An 18844-nucleotide genomic window follows, 5' to 3' on the forward strand; every position below is an offset into this window, starting at 1 on the left:
TTTTGTGTTGTAGTGTATTGGTGCATGCTATCAGATAATAGCTTCTCATGCTGTCGCCGAAAAGCATTTTAAAAATCTGACTTGTTGCCTGGATTCACAACGAGTGTAGCTTTAATTCGATACCCTGCATGTGTATTTTAATGAACGTTTGAGTTTTAACTAATACTATTAGCATTTAGCGTAGCGCATTTGCATTTCCAGAGCTCTAGTTGGGACGCAAGCGTCTCAGGTAGAAGCAAGAGGTTTTAACTTATTTTGGGACTCATCACATAAACTGCTGCTATTGTTTATTATCTATGACTTAATTCCTAGTTATATTTACATATATACCTCAATTACCTCGTACCACTGCACATCAACTTAGTACTGGTACCCCGAGTATATAGCCAAGTTAGCGTTACTCATTGTGTATTTATTATTAGTTTTATTATTATGTGTTTTACTTTGAGAAACAGACCACTCACAAGTCCTCAACTGGCAGCTTCATTAAATAGTACCCGCAAAACGCCAGTCTCAACGTCAACAGTGAAGAAGCGACTCCAGGATGCTGGCCTGTTGTACAAGATCTTCAGTTTCTTGGCAATTTCTCACATGGAATAGCCATCATTTTTCAGAGCAAGAATAGACTGATGTGTTTCAGAAGAAAGTTCTTTGTTTCTGGCCATTTTGACCCTGTAATCGAACCCACAAATACTGATGCTCCAGATACTCAACTCGTCTAAAGAAGGCCAGTTTTATTGCTTCTTTAATCAGGACAACAGTTTTCAGCTGTGCTAACATAATTGCAAAAGGGGTTTTCTAATGATCAATTAGCCTTTTAAAATTATAAACTTGAATTAGCTAACACAACATGCCATTGGAACACAGGAGGTTGCTGATAATGGGCCTCTGTACGCCTATGTAGATATTCCATAAATCAGCCGTTTCCAGCTACAATAGTCATTTACAACATTAGCAATGTCGACACTGTATTTCTCATCAAGTTGATGTTAATTCTGATGAGCCATTTTCTTTTGCTTTTCTTTCAAAAACAAGGACATTTCTAAGTGACCCCAAACTTTTGAACGGTCGTGTAGTTCAGCGGTATAATAGGCTAATAGCTACACCACATCGAACCTTCACAAAAGTTTCTAAATTGTGTTATAATATATAATAATATAATATCAAAAGTAAAACTAGCCGTTGTTTATAGGGAAACTACAAGCAGGATATTATATCACTGCAAACACAACATTACAGTTGGAACTTTATTTTGCAAAGAAAATGGCTCATCAGAATTAAACAAAACACTTGTGAACTGGTTTAAACCTTCACAAAAGTTAGAATGCAGCAATTACCTAGAAAAGCTAGTGCCTACCGTACCCAACAAAGGACAGGGATAGGCTAGTAAAAGGCCTATCTTAAACTAAATATGTAGCTCCCAATTGAAAAGACATATCGAACTTAATTTAGCCAATGAAAATGCCTCAACAGAATGAAAACTAAACATGTTTTGCATATTTAATGAACTGGTTTAGATTAATTAATAGGCCTACAATAATAACAATGATATACAATAATAAGGATTATGATTATAATAATGATTATAAATACGAGAAGAAAAAAACATTTTTTTTAAATAGCATCTTACCTGATTAGTGAGTTGCACAGTAGCATGCATTTGGCCATTTGTATGATATAAACAAATATTCTGTAGAAATGCGTTTAAAAAAGTTAAATGTTTTTTCCAGACCATGCAACAACAAAAAATCCATTGTATGGAAATCTCCAAAATGATTCTGCTCAACTGTTTGCCATCAGCAAATGCGATTATAGTTATATATAATTATTTTTTTCCTCTTCCCCCCCAGCACCCCCGACTCAAAACATCTTCCCACAGCTATGAACAGACACATTTAAATTGTTCATTGTAAGTAGGCCTAACTGTTATTTTCCTTCTTTCTTTCCCAAGCTGTCTATTCCCACTTTCAGAAAGCACCCAGGTAGGCTACTGCTGGACAGGTGAGACCAGACCATGGCTCCTCTGACACCTCCTCCCCTGTTGTGGTTATGGCTGACCCCTGTCCATCCCGCTGGGTAGCTGGGAAAGATGCTCTATCATTAATGACCTATCTCATCCAGCAGCCCAACCAGGAGACTGACAGGACAGGATGGACTAACATACTCTTTAGCCCTTCTCAGCTCTTACAACAACTACCTCCCCAACTCCAGACCATTACACTACACTACTCTGTTACTGTGCTGTTCTGTTTGTATCACTCGCATTGCCACCAGGACAGTGCAGCTAGGCTTTAGGCTGGACTGTCTGTCAGCATGCACACGGCCAAGGGAGGGCCTGGCCCCCCACGCTTCCAGGACATCTATGAATTCTCCCTGGATGGTGACGAGACCACAACCCAGATCTTTCTGCATAGCCCGGGGAAAGCCATGGAGGGCCCGGGAATGCCCCTGTCCCCTCACTACAAGTACATTCAGACTGAGCACCAGCAGGGGGGTCTCTTCTCCCTCGGGCCCCCTACCCATGGAGAGGCCCTCGCGGCCCCCCAGGGAAAGAAGAGGAGGCGGTGCGGCGTGTGTGGCCCCTGTATGCAGAAGGAGAACTGTGGCACCTGCAGCAACTGTATGAACCGTAAAATTGGGAAGCAGATCTGTAAGCTGCGTAAATGTGACCAGCTGAAGATGAAGGGACAGAAGGACTGGGAGGTGAGTGGAAATGACTGACAAGACTTATAACTAACACACATTTTCATGATATATTCCCAGTGGCTATTTCTCCTAGGTCAGTGTGAGACTGTTTGGAGCTGGTTGAGGGAAATTGAAGTTGTAAATCTTTACTAGAAAATGTCTCTACTATATAGGGCCCTAAAATGTAAATGTCATGATCCATATCAATTTAACAGTTTAAACATTTAAGGGTTTTATAGGTTGAGTTTTGTATACAGATAATGGCCATATGTGGACGTACCACAGCAGAGGAGGATGGTATTTGTGTTCCATAACTGATTAATCACATTCATTTTAAAACAGCTAACTTTCCTTTTTGAGTTTGTCAAAGACAGATTTTCAAGTGCATGTAGCTGGCTGTCTTAGGTTTTCATCAGACCACCTAAGTCATAACAAACTGATGTTAAAGCCCCTGTCTGGATCCACCCTGGACATTATTTAGTTGTCAGCTCTGGACAGGCATCACCCCAAGGCCCGGCTATGGGAATAGTCCACCCAAATGACACACACCTCATCTTACCTATCCATAAACTCACCTATGTTTTCCTAGGAACAGCTTACCATTGTTAGTCTCTACCAGTCTGTTGAGCTATTATTCCACTCCTTGCCACTCCTGTCATGCTAAACATCTTTGGCATATGACACAGAGTACAAGGAGTGGAATGTTAGCTCAACAGACTGGTACCCAGGCTATACCATTGTCATTGTTTAGTACAAAACAATGGGGGAGGTAGGACCCCTGTTGATATGCTCCAAATAGCATGTCTGAATGGACAACTTAGACAAAATTCAAGCTAAGTTGTTGAGTAACTAGTGGACCTGTCCTTGTTCCAGACAGACGTTGTAAACCAGTCATAATTCCTCAGCAGATTTCCAGCCTGTTCGACCAGCGGGTTGTCATTAAAGGTCAGGGAAACAGATGAGATGTCCACTGAAGTGCCTGTGGCAATGTGCGTGTGTAGAGATAAACTACATTTACATGTATTGCAGAAGATTTTTGACTTCCAGAAAGCTTAATACATTACATTTTGGTTTGGCCAAGTACTGAGGTTTTGTGCCAATGTAAGCAACCACCCCAACGTTCTCCATTAGCTCTGTTTGTGGAATAATGAAGATGAGGGTTGTGTTTGGTTCCTCCTTCCATTCAACAAACAGCAGCAGTGTAGAATTCCTTCTAGCTCCCTCTGCGTTTTCTCCCCTGACTCCTGAAGCCCCGCACTGGCACTCGGGGTGGGGGTCAACCTTAGGGCCAGTGCCACTCAGAGTGAGGGTCGACCTTAGGGCCAGGGCCACTCAGAGTGAGGGTCGACCTTAGGGCCAGTGCCACTCAGAGTGAGGGTCGACCTTAGGGCCAGGGCCACTCAGAGTGAGGGTCAACCTTAGGGCCAGTGCCACTCAGAGTGAGGGTCGACCTTAGGGCCAGGGCCACTCAGAGTGAGGGTCGACCTTAGGGCCAGGGCCACTCAGAGTGAGGGTCGACCTTAGGGCCAGTGCCACTCAGAGTGAGGGTCGACTTTAGGGCCAGTGCCACTCAGAGTGAGGGTTGACCTTAGGGCCAGGGAGGGAGGAGGAGGGAGGCTGTAGTGGTTGACCTTAGGACCAGGGTCACAGGGGGGTGCGTACGCAGGACGGGGGGATGGGGTTGAAGTGTAGGATCAGGGTGGGGATTGATCTTAGGGTCAGTGCAACGGTGGAGGGAGGGTGTGGGGGTTGACCTTAGGACCAGGGCCCCGGAGGGAAGAGGGGAGGGGGGGGGGGGTGCGGTGAGTACACAGGATGGGGCTAAGAGGCAGGAGGACAGGAAGAATGTAAATAAATAGTCAGCAGCGAGGAGGAAGGGCTCAGGAAAAACTGAACTGGCTAGGCAAGGCCACAGGAAAGAGGCTGCTGCTCATCTACTCTTTCCTCCCTTCTTCCCTTTCTGTGTGGGTTTAAGAAAGGGGAGGGGGGGGCTGTAGAGACATGGACAACATTTTGGACATGGTGGCCTATAGCCTTGGGGACAGAGGATAAGATCTGATCAGGGGGGAAGAGGTTCAGTCATTCACAGGAAATATTGGCTTACCTCCTGGACTGCCCTCCCCTGCACTGTCACTCTGTCCCCTTTGTTTTCACACTGTCACTTTCCCAGTCTGATTGGTTACCTAGACCTCAAATGTGGTCATATTTAAGATGAGGGTCATGGAGAGGAGTTGTAAGTTGTAACCCAGACATTTCAGTAGTCCTGCTTTAGTGGGAATGACTTCAATTCATGGATTTATCCTAATTTATCATCCTACATTCACTTACAGCACTTGTCAAAGTCATTCCAGGGAGGGCCGAGTGTCTGCAGGTTTTTGCTCCACCCTTGTACTTCATTGATGAATTAAGGTCACAAATTGTTAAGGAACTCCCCTCACCTGGTTGTCTAGGTTTTAAATGAAAGGAAAAACCAAAAACCTGCAGACACATGGCCCTCCGTGGAATGAGTTGGACACCCCTGACTTATAGTAACTGTATATTCAGGGACCAACATTGTAGAAACACCCAGCTATATCTAACATGATACTCATGACCTCTTCTATCTGTCTCAGAGAGGAATACAGAAGCAGCCCAGCTAGTGTTTATGGACTGGAAAGATGATCCTATGCCACAGATTTTCACTCAGTGCCATTGTTGTTAGAAGTAGAATGTTTATGGCCACCATAGATTAGACCAGTGACCTCGTAGGAGAACTCTACCTCTGTTTAACCTGGAGTAGGCCTAGCTAGGGTCTGATCCAGACTAGTGTCTGCCCTAAATCATTTTTATTAACCATTAATACTGATCTGTCTGTTTCTGTATCTGTCTTTTTAGCTGCGTAGATCTAGTTATAAGTTAGACCAACAACTTAACAGTGTTGGAACATGTAACTGCCAAAATAAAGGAAACGCCAACATAAAGTGTCTCAATAGGGTGTTTGTCCACCACAAGCCACCAAAACAGCTTCAATGCATCTTGGCATAGATTCTACAAGTGTCTGAAACTCTATTGGATGAATGTGACGCCATTATTCTACAATAAATGTTTTTTTCTTTTTTTTGGTGGTGGTGGTGGTGGTGGAAGACTGTCTCAGGCACCGCTCCAGAATCTCCCATAAGTGTTCAATTGGGTTGAGATCTGGTGACTGACACACACACACACACACACACTTTAAACCCCCTATGGTCCTTTGAGACCCCTTTTTCAAAGTCACTGACATCTCTTCTAGCCATGGTAGACAAAATATTGGCCAATTGGGCATTTTTATACAAATTCAGGAGTATTTCCTTTATTTTGGTAGTTACCTGTATATTGATGGTGATTTTCTCATAGAAACAAACCATTGCACCCTGGTAACAGTGTGATTAGAGATATCAGAGTTATAGGTGATGTGTTATAGTTATAGGTGATGTGTGACTAATAATGTCTATCTGAACCTGAAAATTCCCTCCCCCGTCACTCATACACACCTAACACACAGGGATAGAGTGTGTGTGCAGTGGGTGTTTGTATGGGCCATGCTATAACGCGGACTGTATTTACAGTGTAAGATTGTAATGGCCAGCCATGAGTAGGATGGACAGAGAGAAGAGGCTGTAGCTGTGCTCTTTAGGTGAACTGTATTGAGCACAGAGGTTGAACAGCTCCCCCCCATCCCCCTCACCTCTGTCTTCTCTGAGTCCCCATCGCCTTGGCAACCACATCCCATCATCTCATTTGAGATCTGTGGTTGCCATGGAGCCATGAGGAAGCCTTGGCAGAGAGCTCTGTAAATATTGTACATAGTTTTGTTAAGTGTTTTTTTTGTTGCATTTAAAATAAAAATTGTGGGGGGTGAAAACCTGTTGAAGGTTGAGCTAAAATATCTGGTTGCAGGACTGATGATGGGATGTCTGTTTGCTTGGCTAGCTAGCTAGCTGACCAATCTAATTTGAATGATGCATCAACGCCTGATCAACACAGCAGTGGCTTTCTATTCCACCTGCCCCTGTTTCTGGAAGGATGTGGACTGTATGAGGGGATGACAGATTCTCGCCTCGTAGGACACTTACTGATTACTGCCGAGGTGTGGTGGTCTCAGGCACTTATAGCTGCCAAAGCATCACAAGTGCGTGCTACACTTTCGGTAGTGGATGTTCCAGCCTTCCTACAGAGGATAAGTACTAGCTGTGAACTTCAGAGACAGAGGTGTCTGATGAAAAGCTCCGGGCCTGCCTGTCTGATGTTTCTCCGTCCCTGGCTAGACCATCGGCGACACCTCCACTCATGCTACTCCTGTACTGAACTGCATCATGGTCTGGCTGTGGAAGACCTTCTCCCATCAACTACTAGCTCCCTGAATTATTTTAATATTTTTAAAGTGACTTTGAGATTCTGTATGAAAAGAGCAATATAAAATAAATCTATTATTATTTATCTCCATCCATCATTGTCCTCTCCAGATGAGAGCTGGCCACACGTCATGGTGTTTACACCCTTATTGCCTTAGCCTCAGGAGACCAGGCATATCATTTGGAAGGATGTCCACGCAAGACTACTTCAGCCTATATACAGTTGAAGCCGGAAGTTTACATACACCTTAGCCAAAAACATTTTAAACTCAGTTTTTCACAATTTCTGACATTTAATCCTAGTAAAAAATTATTCTATAGGATTCTATATGTTCTATAGGATTGAGGTCAGGGCTTTGTGATGGCAACTCCAATACCTTTGTTGTCCTTAAGCCATTTTGCCACAACTTTGGAAGTATGCTTGGGGTCATTGTCCATTTGGAAGACCCATTTGCGGCCAAGCTTTAACTTCCTGACCGATGTCTTGAGATGTTGCTTCAATATATTCACATCATTTTCCTCCCTCATGAAGCCATCTATTTTGAGAAGTGCACCAGTCCCTCCTGCAGCAGAGCACCCCCAAAACATGATGCTGCCACCACCGTGCTTCACGGTTGGGATGGTGTTCTTTGGCTTGCAAACCTCCCCCATTTTCCTCCAAACATAACAATGGTCATTATGGCCAAACAGTTCTATTTTTTGTTTTATCAGACCAGAGGACATTTCTCCAAAAAGTAAGATCTTTGTCTCCATTTGCAGTTACAAACCTTAGTCTGGCTTTTTTTATGGTGGTTTTGGAGCAGTGGCTTCTTCCTTGCTGAGAGTCCTTTCAGGTTGTCGATATAGGACTCGTTTTACTGTGGATATAGATACTTTTGTAACTGTTTCCTCCAGCATCTTCACAAGTTCATTTGCTGTTGTTCTGGGATTGATTTGTACTTTGTACCAAAGTACGTTCATCTCTAGGAGACAGAACGCATCTCCTTTATGAGCGGTATGACGGCTGCGTGGTCCCATGGTGTTTATACTTGTGTACTATTGTTTGTACAGATGAACGTGGTACCTTCAGGCATTTGGAAATTGCTCCCAAGGATGAACCAGACTTGTGGAGGTCTTGGCTGATTTCTTTTGATTTTCCCATAATGTCAAGAAAAGAGGCACTGAGTTTGAAGGTAGGCCTTTAAATACATCCACAGGTACACATCCAATTGACTCAAATTATGTCAATTAGCCAATCAGAAGCTTCTAAAGCCATGACATAATTTTCTGGAATTTTCCCAGCTGTTTAAAGGCACAGTCAACTTAGTGTATGTAAACTTCTGACCCACTGGAATTGTGATACAGTGAAATAATCTGTCTGTAAACAATTGTAGGAAAAATGACTTGTGTCATGCACAAAGTAGATGTCCTAACCGACTTGCCAAAACTATAGTTTGTTAACAAGAAATTTGTGCAGTGGTTGAAGAATGAGTTTTAATGGCTCCAACCTAAGTGTATGTTAACCTCTGACTTCAACTGTACATTACTCTATATTTAAAGATGTAAATGGTGTTTTATAGGTCTACTGCCTCTTTTATTTAGCCTGTATTAAGCCAAGTTTATTTTTTTAAGTACGTAATTTCGACATCTTCTTACAATAACCATGTGGCATGTTTTGATCACATACCCGACTGTGAACCAGGCCTAATAAGCTGTGAGCAGTGTGACTACATATGACAGGAGCGATCACACTTCTCTTAGTTCAATGTTGTGATGGGTGACAGCCAGTGGTGTGTGTGTGCTGTTGAAGAGGGAGGGGAGTGGTTGTTATTAGGGATTAACCGGAGGCTCTAGAAACCAGAGGCATGGTCACATGAGACGACAGGCTGGATGGAGTCAGACCTAAAATAATACTGTTAATAGTGTTGTAATTACAGCCGGCCCACCCTCCTTTGAATTGTAGATCTTTACAACTCATCATTAAAGTGGTTGCAATGAGTCTCCCTCCCCCTGATTCTGTTCCTCAGTCTAGAGGGGTGTGGGAGTGGAGGTGGGGTGTCACAGGTCTGGGTGAGTGAGGAGAGTCCTGGGGGGTTGGTAACCTGTTTACACCAGACTGAACACCACTCATTCTTGTTTAATTTGTTCAGTCTGGTATAAGCAGGGTTGATGGGGAGGATGGTGAGGCCTGTGTTACCAGGCACTGTCATTTGTGTGAGTGGGGGTGAGGGAGACTGACTGACAGGGTACGTGGGAATACGCTGAGATTTAGTTATGGGGGGGGCTTGTTTTTTATATCAGGATTACAGTAATGTCATTGAGCAGATGGGATTTTACGTGTGTGTGTGTGTGTGTGTGTAAAGACATGGTGAGGGCCGTCTGGGGTTGCCGGGTGTAGTGTGACCAGGTCAGTCAGTACTGAGTATTGAGATGGGTTGGAGATATACGGTACATTACGTGAGACTGAGTAGTCCACAAACTTATGCGTTAGTCGCATGTCTAATAGACCTTATTACAGATATATTTTTAACACTCAATTAATGTAAGCACTGCAGAGCAAGGGCACGCCGTCAGATGCATGATGATGTTGGTCTGTCACCACCCATAACACAGCCACGCTGTGCATCTGCTCCCGCTGTCCCCCACACACAGTCTGTCACCACCCATAACACAGCCACGCTGTGCATCTGCTCCTGCTGTCCCCCACACACAGTCTGTCACCACCCATAACACAGCCACGCTGAGCATCTGCTCTCGCTGTCCCCCACACACACAGTCTGTCACCACCCATAACACAGCCATGCTGCGCATCTGCTCCCGCTGTCCCCCACACACACAGTCTGTCACATGGGGATGACGCTGGAGAGACGAAGCAGGTACGGGGAGTCAAACATTGAATAAGGAACGGACATGGAACCAGAAGGGAACAGCGTCAGCACAAGGGTAACAAAGACAAAAACAATCAATACAGCAGTGGGGAACAGAGCAGGGGACTGACACATATAGGGGAGGAAATAAACAGGTGATGAATGAGTCCAGGTGAGTCCAATATCGCTGATGTGTGTGACAAGGGTAGGCAGGTGTGCGTAATAGATGGCAGGAGTGCGTGATGCAGGGCAGCTTGGCGCCCTCAAGCGCCGGGGGGGAGCGGAGCAGACGTCTCACACTCACAGACTCTCTCTCACACACACACACTCACACTCACAGACTCTCTCACACACACACACTCACTCACACTCACAGACTCTCTCACACACACACACTCTCACACATGCGGCAGCGGGCGTCTCCAGTGAGTGACGTCAGAGCAGGGGATTTCACACACCAGCCATATAAGAGGCTGTGGCTCAGACAGACATTACAAACGCTGTGTTACTCACTGACTGCTTTACTACCACTCCAGTCCCGCTCTTTCTCTCTTTCTCATTCTCTCTGTCCGTCCTCAACATGAACTCGTTCACTCCGTTAGGGTAAAAGTCTATCTTTTTCTGTCATTTTTCTCTATGCCATCCCCCCCCCCCCCCCCGTTTTCTACTCTCTCTTTCGTCATTCTGTTTTGGTGATTTGTGCTTTTTCAACAAAGAATTGTCACTTGTAAAAAACAAAATGTTGCCACTATTCAGCAACACTATATCCAGGTAAGCCCATATACAGTATATCTGTTGTCTGGCACTCTGATTGGGAAGTATAAGAAACTGGCAAAACCCTAGACACAACTCTGCTCATGCCAATAGTTCACTGGCATTCACAGACCCATTACTAGTGTCAGTAAAAACTAAACAGAGAGCATATGAACCTTTTACCTGGGTCTGAAATGGTACTAGCAGGACGTCTCTCTCTCCCTTTAAATTGACATAAGCAAAACACTTCCCCCCCAGACCTCCTAGATATGATCGGTGTATTAGTCTCGCAGGGTCAGGTTCCTAAAAGAGAAAAACTCCTCTGCAGAATGAAGGGGGAGCAGTTTTATTGTATAACCTTCGGGGTTATTTTGCCAGAATGATACAAAATAGGCAATGTGTTTTCTTTAATTTCATCTTTTGTCAATGACTAGTGTTTGCTACATTACACTGTCCGTGTATGTGGATGTTGAGTCAGCATGTTTAAATGGCTGTGGTGCTGTGTAGGTGTCTGTTCCCTGCTACACAGGGAGCGTGTGTGGGTGTGCATGCGCACTCTGCACTGTGCAGTCCAGTCCAGTTATTGCAGGCAGCCCTGACACAGATGGTCCTCAGTGATACCACATACCAGAGTCATTGTTTAGGAAAGCCGAGCTCCAGGAGATAATTGACAGCCATAGAGTGGTCCCATCCCCCAGTCCACCTTCTCTCTCTGTCTCTGTCTCTCTCTCTCTCTCTCTCTCTCTCTCTTTCACCCTAGCAGCAGAGCTCAGGATGGCTGCTGATTGGTTGCATGACTCTCTTTGTGTGCTATGTGTAGCGTGACGTCTCGCCGTGTGTGTTTTCATGCGAGTGTATGGTTGAAGGGGTAGGGGGGAGTTTTCACAACACGAATGCAGTTAGCTTTACTCGCTGGAAAGACCGAGAGGGAGGAGGGGGGTTAAAAGATTAAAGAGGGAGTGGGGGGAGGTAGTGTGTAGTGCAGCAGTGAAAGCGATCAGAGGCTGGCTTAAAAAAAAAAACTCTCCCGTGTGTGTGCGCGGTAGACCTATTGGTGTAGGGGAACAAGCGAGAGAGAGAGAGGGAGGGACAGAGAGAATGTGTGTTTGTACTTGGGCTGAAGTAAAACAGGATTTAAAACACAAGATGGCTTCCTGAATGGATTGGAGCAAAGACGAGAGAGAGAGTGATAGTAGGGGTTAGACAAGAGGAAGCTGGAGTCTTCTGATGGGTATACGGCCAGCCGACGGAGAGAGAGAGAAGCACACCAAGACAGATTGGCTCACTGGGTAAATATTCATTACCAGGCAGAATGCCGGCCCTGGAGGGGGGTATATTTGAGATAGAGTAGAGGGGGGCGGAGAGACCAGGAGGGTTAGCTGGAGACAAAACACTGCCGGCACTCTAAACAGCTAGATGGGGGTAGGGTTAGGGGGACAAAATGTAAACTGCTGCTATTGTTTCATTACTTACATGATTACTATTGTTACTGTAAATGTAACAACCCCATTGCAGTGTCTGAACGTTGCTTTTATTCTCTTATTGACAGTAATCTATACATGAATATAAACTGTATATGAATTATGAAGATGTAATAATGCATGACCATTTACCTGAAATATTAAGTTGATATGAGGTCATGGTGATATTTAAAGGCAAATACAGTAGCTACAATCGTGAATAGAGGCTATCCTCTTTCATGATGCATTACATAATTGTATCATTAAAACAGAATCCTTGCTCTCTCACTCTCTTGCTCATAGCAGTGGGGAAGCACCAGCTTGGCATTTGAAGACAAATGGAAGTGATATGTGTTCGGGTTGTTTTCTGTCAGGAGGGGAGAATATGAGAATGGGATTATATAGGTAAAGATGAATGAATATAAATATTCTTTAGGCAGTCATGTGTGGAGTGACACCTCTTTAAAAAGGCTCATCGTATTAGTCTATTGATTGTTGTTCTCCCCCCTCTCTCCCTCCCTCCCCCTCTCTCCCTCCCTCCCTCCTCTCTCTTCTACCTGTTTTGAATGGCTGGAAAGGTGAAACATTTTGAGGACAACAGTAAAGCCTGGTTTGTAAAGGCCAATCTGGGGACGGAGGTAAGAGAGACTCGACCTGGGGCAGATAGACAGAGCTGGTGGCTGTAATATCTGGTCTATTTCTCTGTTATTAGTGTGATTGGAGAGCCTCAGTCCTTGTGTTCCTGCTGGTCTCTCATCTGTCTGTGATGTCCCTTGTCTGTTTTGTTGTCTTGGTGTTGTTGGTTTAAAATAAAGAAGAGTTTAGTAGGTTTAGAGTAGTAGGTTTCCATACATTGGGAAGGGAGGTAGGCTATATACTGCTGCAGCTTTTTTAGTGTGTGTGTTTGTGTGAAAGCACATGTTCATGTTTATGCATCATATTAGTGAGCTTCACACTTGCCCCTGATCTACAAACAGACATACTGTAAATAGACATCCACTGTCGTCACTATCGTGCCCATGGCATCTGTCTGTTGGCGCTCACGCCGGTGACCATGTTTGTGTTCAGAGTTGTCTGAGCTCTGTGTCATAGAGGAGAGGTGTTTAATGTCAGGTGTGTAAACCAACACATACTGTAGTGCAGTGTGTAGTTAGTTCTCTTCCCCCTCTAGCTCGCTGCATGGCTGCTAGTTCAGCGCTCAGGCTTTCTGGCGGCTGCGTCGTGCACTAGGTTGTTGTGATTAAGTGGCTGGCGGCAAGGCTGGGTCGGATTTTAAAGCGTCCCGGGCTGGGTGGCGATTGGCGGCAGAGTCAGGCATGTGCTGAGAAAGGCGGCCAGCGAGAGAAGGAGGAGGAGGAGGAGGAACCGTACACTCAGGCTCAGGAGACAGGGGGCAGGCCCTCCTCTCAAGAGTTCTGAAGTCAGCTGAGCTAAAAGTTAGTGGGTCACACAGACACACATGCGCATGTATGTGTGTGTGTGGTAACCTGTAGCACGTGGCCTCTAAGAGCTGGCGGGCTGTTGTTCCCTGGTCTACCAAGTCGGGGCACGCTTGTGTGTTTATTTACGGAGTGAATCTGCTACGGTTTCAGACAGAAGATTCTGTCCGTGCTGTTGCTGAACTGGCAGTCTGTTTATAGCAGGAGACTGGCAAAGCTGATCAATGTCCAATATTCTGTCCGTGTCTGTTTTTGGAGCATTCGGTCATTGTTAGACTGGTTGTCAATGTTGAGTTTTGACATGTGTACCTCTGTATACTCTGTATAGTCACTTTATTTTGGGCAGAATTGAGTTGTAGGCTTTTCTTGTTGAACTGACTGTTTTCACAGTTTGTTAGACATGTTCAGACAGTCAGATAAATGGTTGTCATGTTAGTTTTGACCTAAGTGAACTTCCTCAGGTTTGCTGATAGGCTACATTCTTATCAGCTAAGGCTCTTGGCCACCATCTGTTGTCATGATTAAAGAGAGAGTTCACCCAAATTACAAAATGAACAATTGGTTTCCTTACCCTGTAAGCAGTCTATGTACAAGGTATGACAGCAATCCATGCTTGGGTTTAGTTTATTTGTCCGTGTCTGGCAGTGTTTCCAAATGCTAACATCTTAGCATTTGTGACACAATTCCCATTCAAGTCATGGGGCCGTTATTAGCATTGTTCGCATGTTCAAATCATCTACACGTGACTTTGGTGAGCTTCTCAATAAATTTTTGGATGATTTGGACATGATGCGCGAAAAATACTAATATCGGTCCCATGACTTGAATGGGTTTTTGCCACAAATGCTAAAACGTAATTCTGGAAAATAGTCAAGGCCGGCTCACCCCATCCATACAAACGTCCCCCCCTCCGTTGAAGAATCACTTCAGCATACTCTATAAAAATCTAGTTTTCACTCTTTAATTCTACATTGTATATACATACGATATACAAATAAATATACACATTCAATGTATACATTTTCAGTTCTAGAAGGGTTATACTGGGCTTTGTAGTAGGGTTCTAACACTTTGTAGTAGCTTTTCAGGAAATGCTAGAGCAATGTTAGTTACCACAGACTGCGCTGGTGTGATTTCTCTTCAAATCAAGTGTTTCCTTTTCATTCATCAAATGTGCACCTGCACCATGCGCAAATACACGTAGACTGTAAACCGGAAAGGTGGATGGAACAAAGACACTGAGTCATTGTGTTTCTGACTACAGATGGAAAGTACAGTGCTAGCAGGTTTGGTTTAACCAGGGTGTGTTCCAAATGGCACCCTATGGGCCATGGTCAAAAGTAGTGCACTATAAATGGAATATGGTGCCATGTTGCGGAATCCCCTCCCTTGATTTAGAAAGGGTTAGCCGTGACCTGGTTTCTGTGGCAACAGTGAGTGGCAGATGACATCATGGCATGACCTCCCTCTAGGATGGTCATGTGTTGAGATGGGTTGCGTGTGTGTGTGTAGTATTTACAGGAAGTGTCTGGTGTTTCAGGATAGTTATTCCATTTAGCTTGTTGGCAATAGGCCATGGACTGTTTGTTGGATTGAGAAGGTGGAGTTTTGAAAAGACTGCCCACATGTAGAGAACAAATGTCAGAGCTTTCAATGAAGAATCACAATGCACCTGTGTTCTGTAGAAAACAGCTCACAAGTTCTTAGGAACGTATCTGTAGAGCACAAAGAACAATTATTCCTTTTGGTTGTATTTCCATTGGTCAGATATTCTTTAATTATCAATAAAACCTGTTTAATACCACTTGAAATCAAGTGTCTGTCACCCCATAATACTCCTCAACCAAGATGTGCATGAAACATATTGAGCCTCAGTGGGAACCTAAATGACATTTGGATTCATGTTCTGTATTCACCAACTCATTCTCCTCCCCTGATGCAGTCTACAGGGACCACTCAAATGTCAAGAAGGGGTTGAGTATCATCAGCATCCCTGTTGCATGTTTCTGCTCTAATGAACGCTCTATAATGGACTCTCCTGCAAGTGGTGTCTCTTCCCCCTCATCGGACCCGTCTGTGGGGCTGACTGAGGACCCATGGCTTGGCCTAAGTGGTGTCTCTTCCCCCTCATCGAACCCGTCTGTGGGGCTGACTGAGGACCCATGGCTTGGCCTAAGTGGTGTCTCTTCCCCCTCATCAAACCCGTCTGTGGGGCTGACTGAGGACCCATGGCTTGGCCTAAGTGGTGTCTCTTCCCCCTCATCGGACCCGTCTGTGGGGCTGACTGAGGACCCATGGCTTGGCCTAAGTGGTGTCTCTTCCCCCTCATCGAACCCGTCTGTGGGGCTGACTGAGGACCCATGGCTTGGCCTAAGTGGTGTCTCTTCCCCCTCATCGAACCCGTCTGTGGGGCTGACTGAGGACCCATGGCTTGGCCTAAGTGGTGTCTCTTCCCCCTCATCGAACCCGTCTGTGGGGCTGACTGAGGACCCATGGCTTGGCCTAAGTGGTGTCTCTTCCCCCTCATCGAACCCGTCTGTGGGGCTGACTGAGGACCCATGGCTTGGCCTAAGTTTACGGTGCCCTGTATATGGTGTAGCATGGTTGTAGTGTTGTGGCTCTCGCCCGTGCCGGCTGGCGTCTAGTTTCTCCTGGAGTACAGAATGGCTGAGGCAGTTAACGAAAAATGAATGGGGGAGGAGGAAGAGGCTGTAGTGGCATGTGTTTAACTCGCACCCCTCTGCTGGCTACTCTCCCTCTGAGACTGGGAACTGTTTGTGTACAGTACTGTCATGAATCCTGCCCAACCATGATTACACATGTCACAATTTAGAACGTATCCCTGTAGCTTTGTTTTGAGTTTTCATGATATTGGAGGCGTGTCAGGTGTGTTGCTTGGAGTCATGTCAGGTGTGTTGCTTGGTGTCATGTCTGGTGTGTTGCTTGGAGCCATGTCTGGTGTGTTGCTTGGAGCCATGTCTGGTGTGTTGCTTGGAGTCATGTCAGGTGTGTTGCTTGGAGCCATGTCTGGTGTGTTGCTTGGAGCCATGTCTGGTGTGTTGCTTGGAGCCATGTCTGGTGTGTTGCTTGGAGCCATGTCAGGTGTGTTGCTTGGTGTCATGTCTGGTGTGTTGCTTGGAGCCATGTCTGGTGTGTTGCTTGGAGTCATGTCAGGTGTGTTGCTTGGTGTCATGTCTGGTGTGTTGCTTGGAGTCATGTCTGGTGTGTTGCTTGGAGCCATGTCTGGTGTGTTGCTTGGGGCCATGTCTGGTGTGTTGCTTGGAGTCATGTCTGGTGTGTTGCTTGGAGTCATGTTTGGTGTGTTGCTTGGGGTCATGTCTGGTGTGTTGCTTGGAGCCATGTCTGGTGTGTTGCTTGGTGTGATGTCTGGAAACTATTTAAACACATGGATACAATCTGCTAGGCTACAAGCTTGGTATATAGACGATACAATATGGCTTGAAAACGTTAGATATTTTACAACAGACGTCATGGTTATTGGATATGTATGGTATGTAGTGGTTGATGTAAAGCATGACAGAGCACAGGGATTGATGGTGTGTTCTCTGCAGTGCTACAGGCAAGGCGAGCGTTGGCCCTTTAAAACGGGCTACGCCTGACTTGAACATATGGGGAGCTAATCTTAGCCTGACTCCTGGGAGAGACAAGGCTGGCAAAATGCCACTGTGCAGGGGAAGGTTCTCTCTATTCTTTCACTTTAACTCCCTCTATATATTTATATTTATCTCCTCTCTCTCTAGCACTCTCCCTTCTCTCTCTCTCGCTCTAGCTCACTCTCCCTTCTCTCTCTCTAGCTCTCTCCCACTCCTCTCTCGCTCTAGCTCACTCTCCCTTCTCTCTCTCTCTAGCTCTCCCACTCCTCTCTCGCTCTAGCTCACTCTCCCTTCTCTCTCTCTCTCTAGCTCACTCTCCCTTCTCTCTCTCTCTCTCTAGCTCTCTCCCACTCCTCTCTCGCTCTAGCTCACTCTCCCTTCTCTCTCCTCTAGCTCACTCTCCCTTCTCTAGCTCTCTCCCACTCCCACTCCTCTCTCGCTCTAGCTCACTCTCCCTTCTCTCTCTCGCTCTAGCTCTCTCCCACTCCTCTCTCGCTCTAGCTCACTCTCCCTTCTCTCTCTCTCTCTAGCTCACTCTCCCTTCTCTCTCTAGCTCTCTCCCACTCCTCTCTCGCTCTAGCTCACTCTCCCTTCTCTCTCTCTCTAGCTCTCTCCCACTCCTCTCTCGCTCTAGCTCACTCTCCCTTCTCTCTCTCTCTCTCTAGCTCACTCTCCCTTCTCTCTCTCTCTCTAGCTCTCCCACTCCTCTCTCGCTCTAGCTCACTCTCCCTTCTCTCTCTCTCGCTCTAGCTCACTCTCCCTTCTCTCTCTCTCTCTAGCTCACTCTCCCTTCTCTCTCTCTCTCTCTAGCTCACTCTCCCTTCTCTCTCTCTCTCTCTCTCTAGCTCTCTCCCACTCCTCTCTCGCTCTAGCTCACTCTCCCTTCTCTCTCTCTCTAGCTCTCTCCCACTCCTCTCTCGCTCTAGCTCACTCTCCCTTCTCTCTCTCTCTAGCTCTCTCCCACTCCTCTCTCGCTCTAGCTCACTCTCCCTTCTCTCTCTCTCTAGCTCTCCCACTCCTCTCTCGCTCTAGCTCACTCTCCCTTCTCTCTCCTCTAGCTCACTCTCCCTTCTCTAGCTCTCTCCACTCCCACTCCTCTCTCGCTCTAGCTCACTCTCCCTTCTCTCTCTCGCTCTAGCTCTCTCCCACTCCTCTCTCGCTCTAGCTCACTCTCCCTTCTCTCTCTCTCTCTAGCTCACTCTCCCTTCTCTCTCTAGCTCTCTCCCACTCCTCTCTCGCTCTAGCTCACTCTCCCTTCTCTCTCTCTCTAGCTCTCTCCCACTCCTCTCTCGCTCTAGCTCACTCTCCCTTCTCTCTCTCTCTCTCTAGCTCACTCTCCCTTCTCTCTCTCTCTCTAGCTCTCCCACTCCTCTCTCGCTCTAGCTCACTCTCCCTTCTCTCTCCTCTAGCTCACTCTCCCTTCTCTAGCTCTCTCCCACTCCCACTCCTCTCTCGCTCTAGCTCACTCTCCCTTCTCTCTCTCGCTCTAGCTCTCTCCCACTCCTCTCTCGCTCTAGCTCACTCTCCCTTCTCTCTCTCTCTCTAGCTCACTCTCCCTTCTCTCTCTAGCTCTCTCCCACTCCTCTCTCGCTCTAGCTCACTCTCCCTTCTCTCTCTCTCTAGCTCTCTCCCACTCCTCTCTCGCTCTAGCTCACTCTCCCTTCTCTCTCTCTCTCT

The 18844-nt window shown here is 46.0% G+C and overlaps 1 protein-coding gene across 1 annotated transcript in view; it reads left to right on the forward strand.

The window, feature by feature from the left end:
* The first annotated feature begins 1848 nt into the window (after nucleotides 1–1848).
* LOC115140236 (methylcytosine dioxygenase tet3-like) overlaps nucleotides 1849–18844 on the forward strand; it is a 70357-nt gene continuing 53361 nt past the window's right edge. Inside the window, 1 exon segment of the mRNA XM_065026755.1 lies at nucleotides 1849–2703. Within this exon segment, the coding sequence (XP_064882827.1) occupies nucleotides 2314–2703 (390 nt within the window). The 5' untranslated portion in view covers nucleotides 1849–2313.

The sequence above is a fragment of the Oncorhynchus nerka genome, linkage group LG13, assembly GCF_034236695.1.
Source record: "Oncorhynchus nerka isolate Pitt River linkage group LG13, Oner_Uvic_2.0, whole genome shotgun sequence".
Classification (NCBI taxonomy): domain Eukaryota; kingdom Metazoa; phylum Chordata; class Actinopteri; order Salmoniformes; family Salmonidae; genus Oncorhynchus; species Oncorhynchus nerka.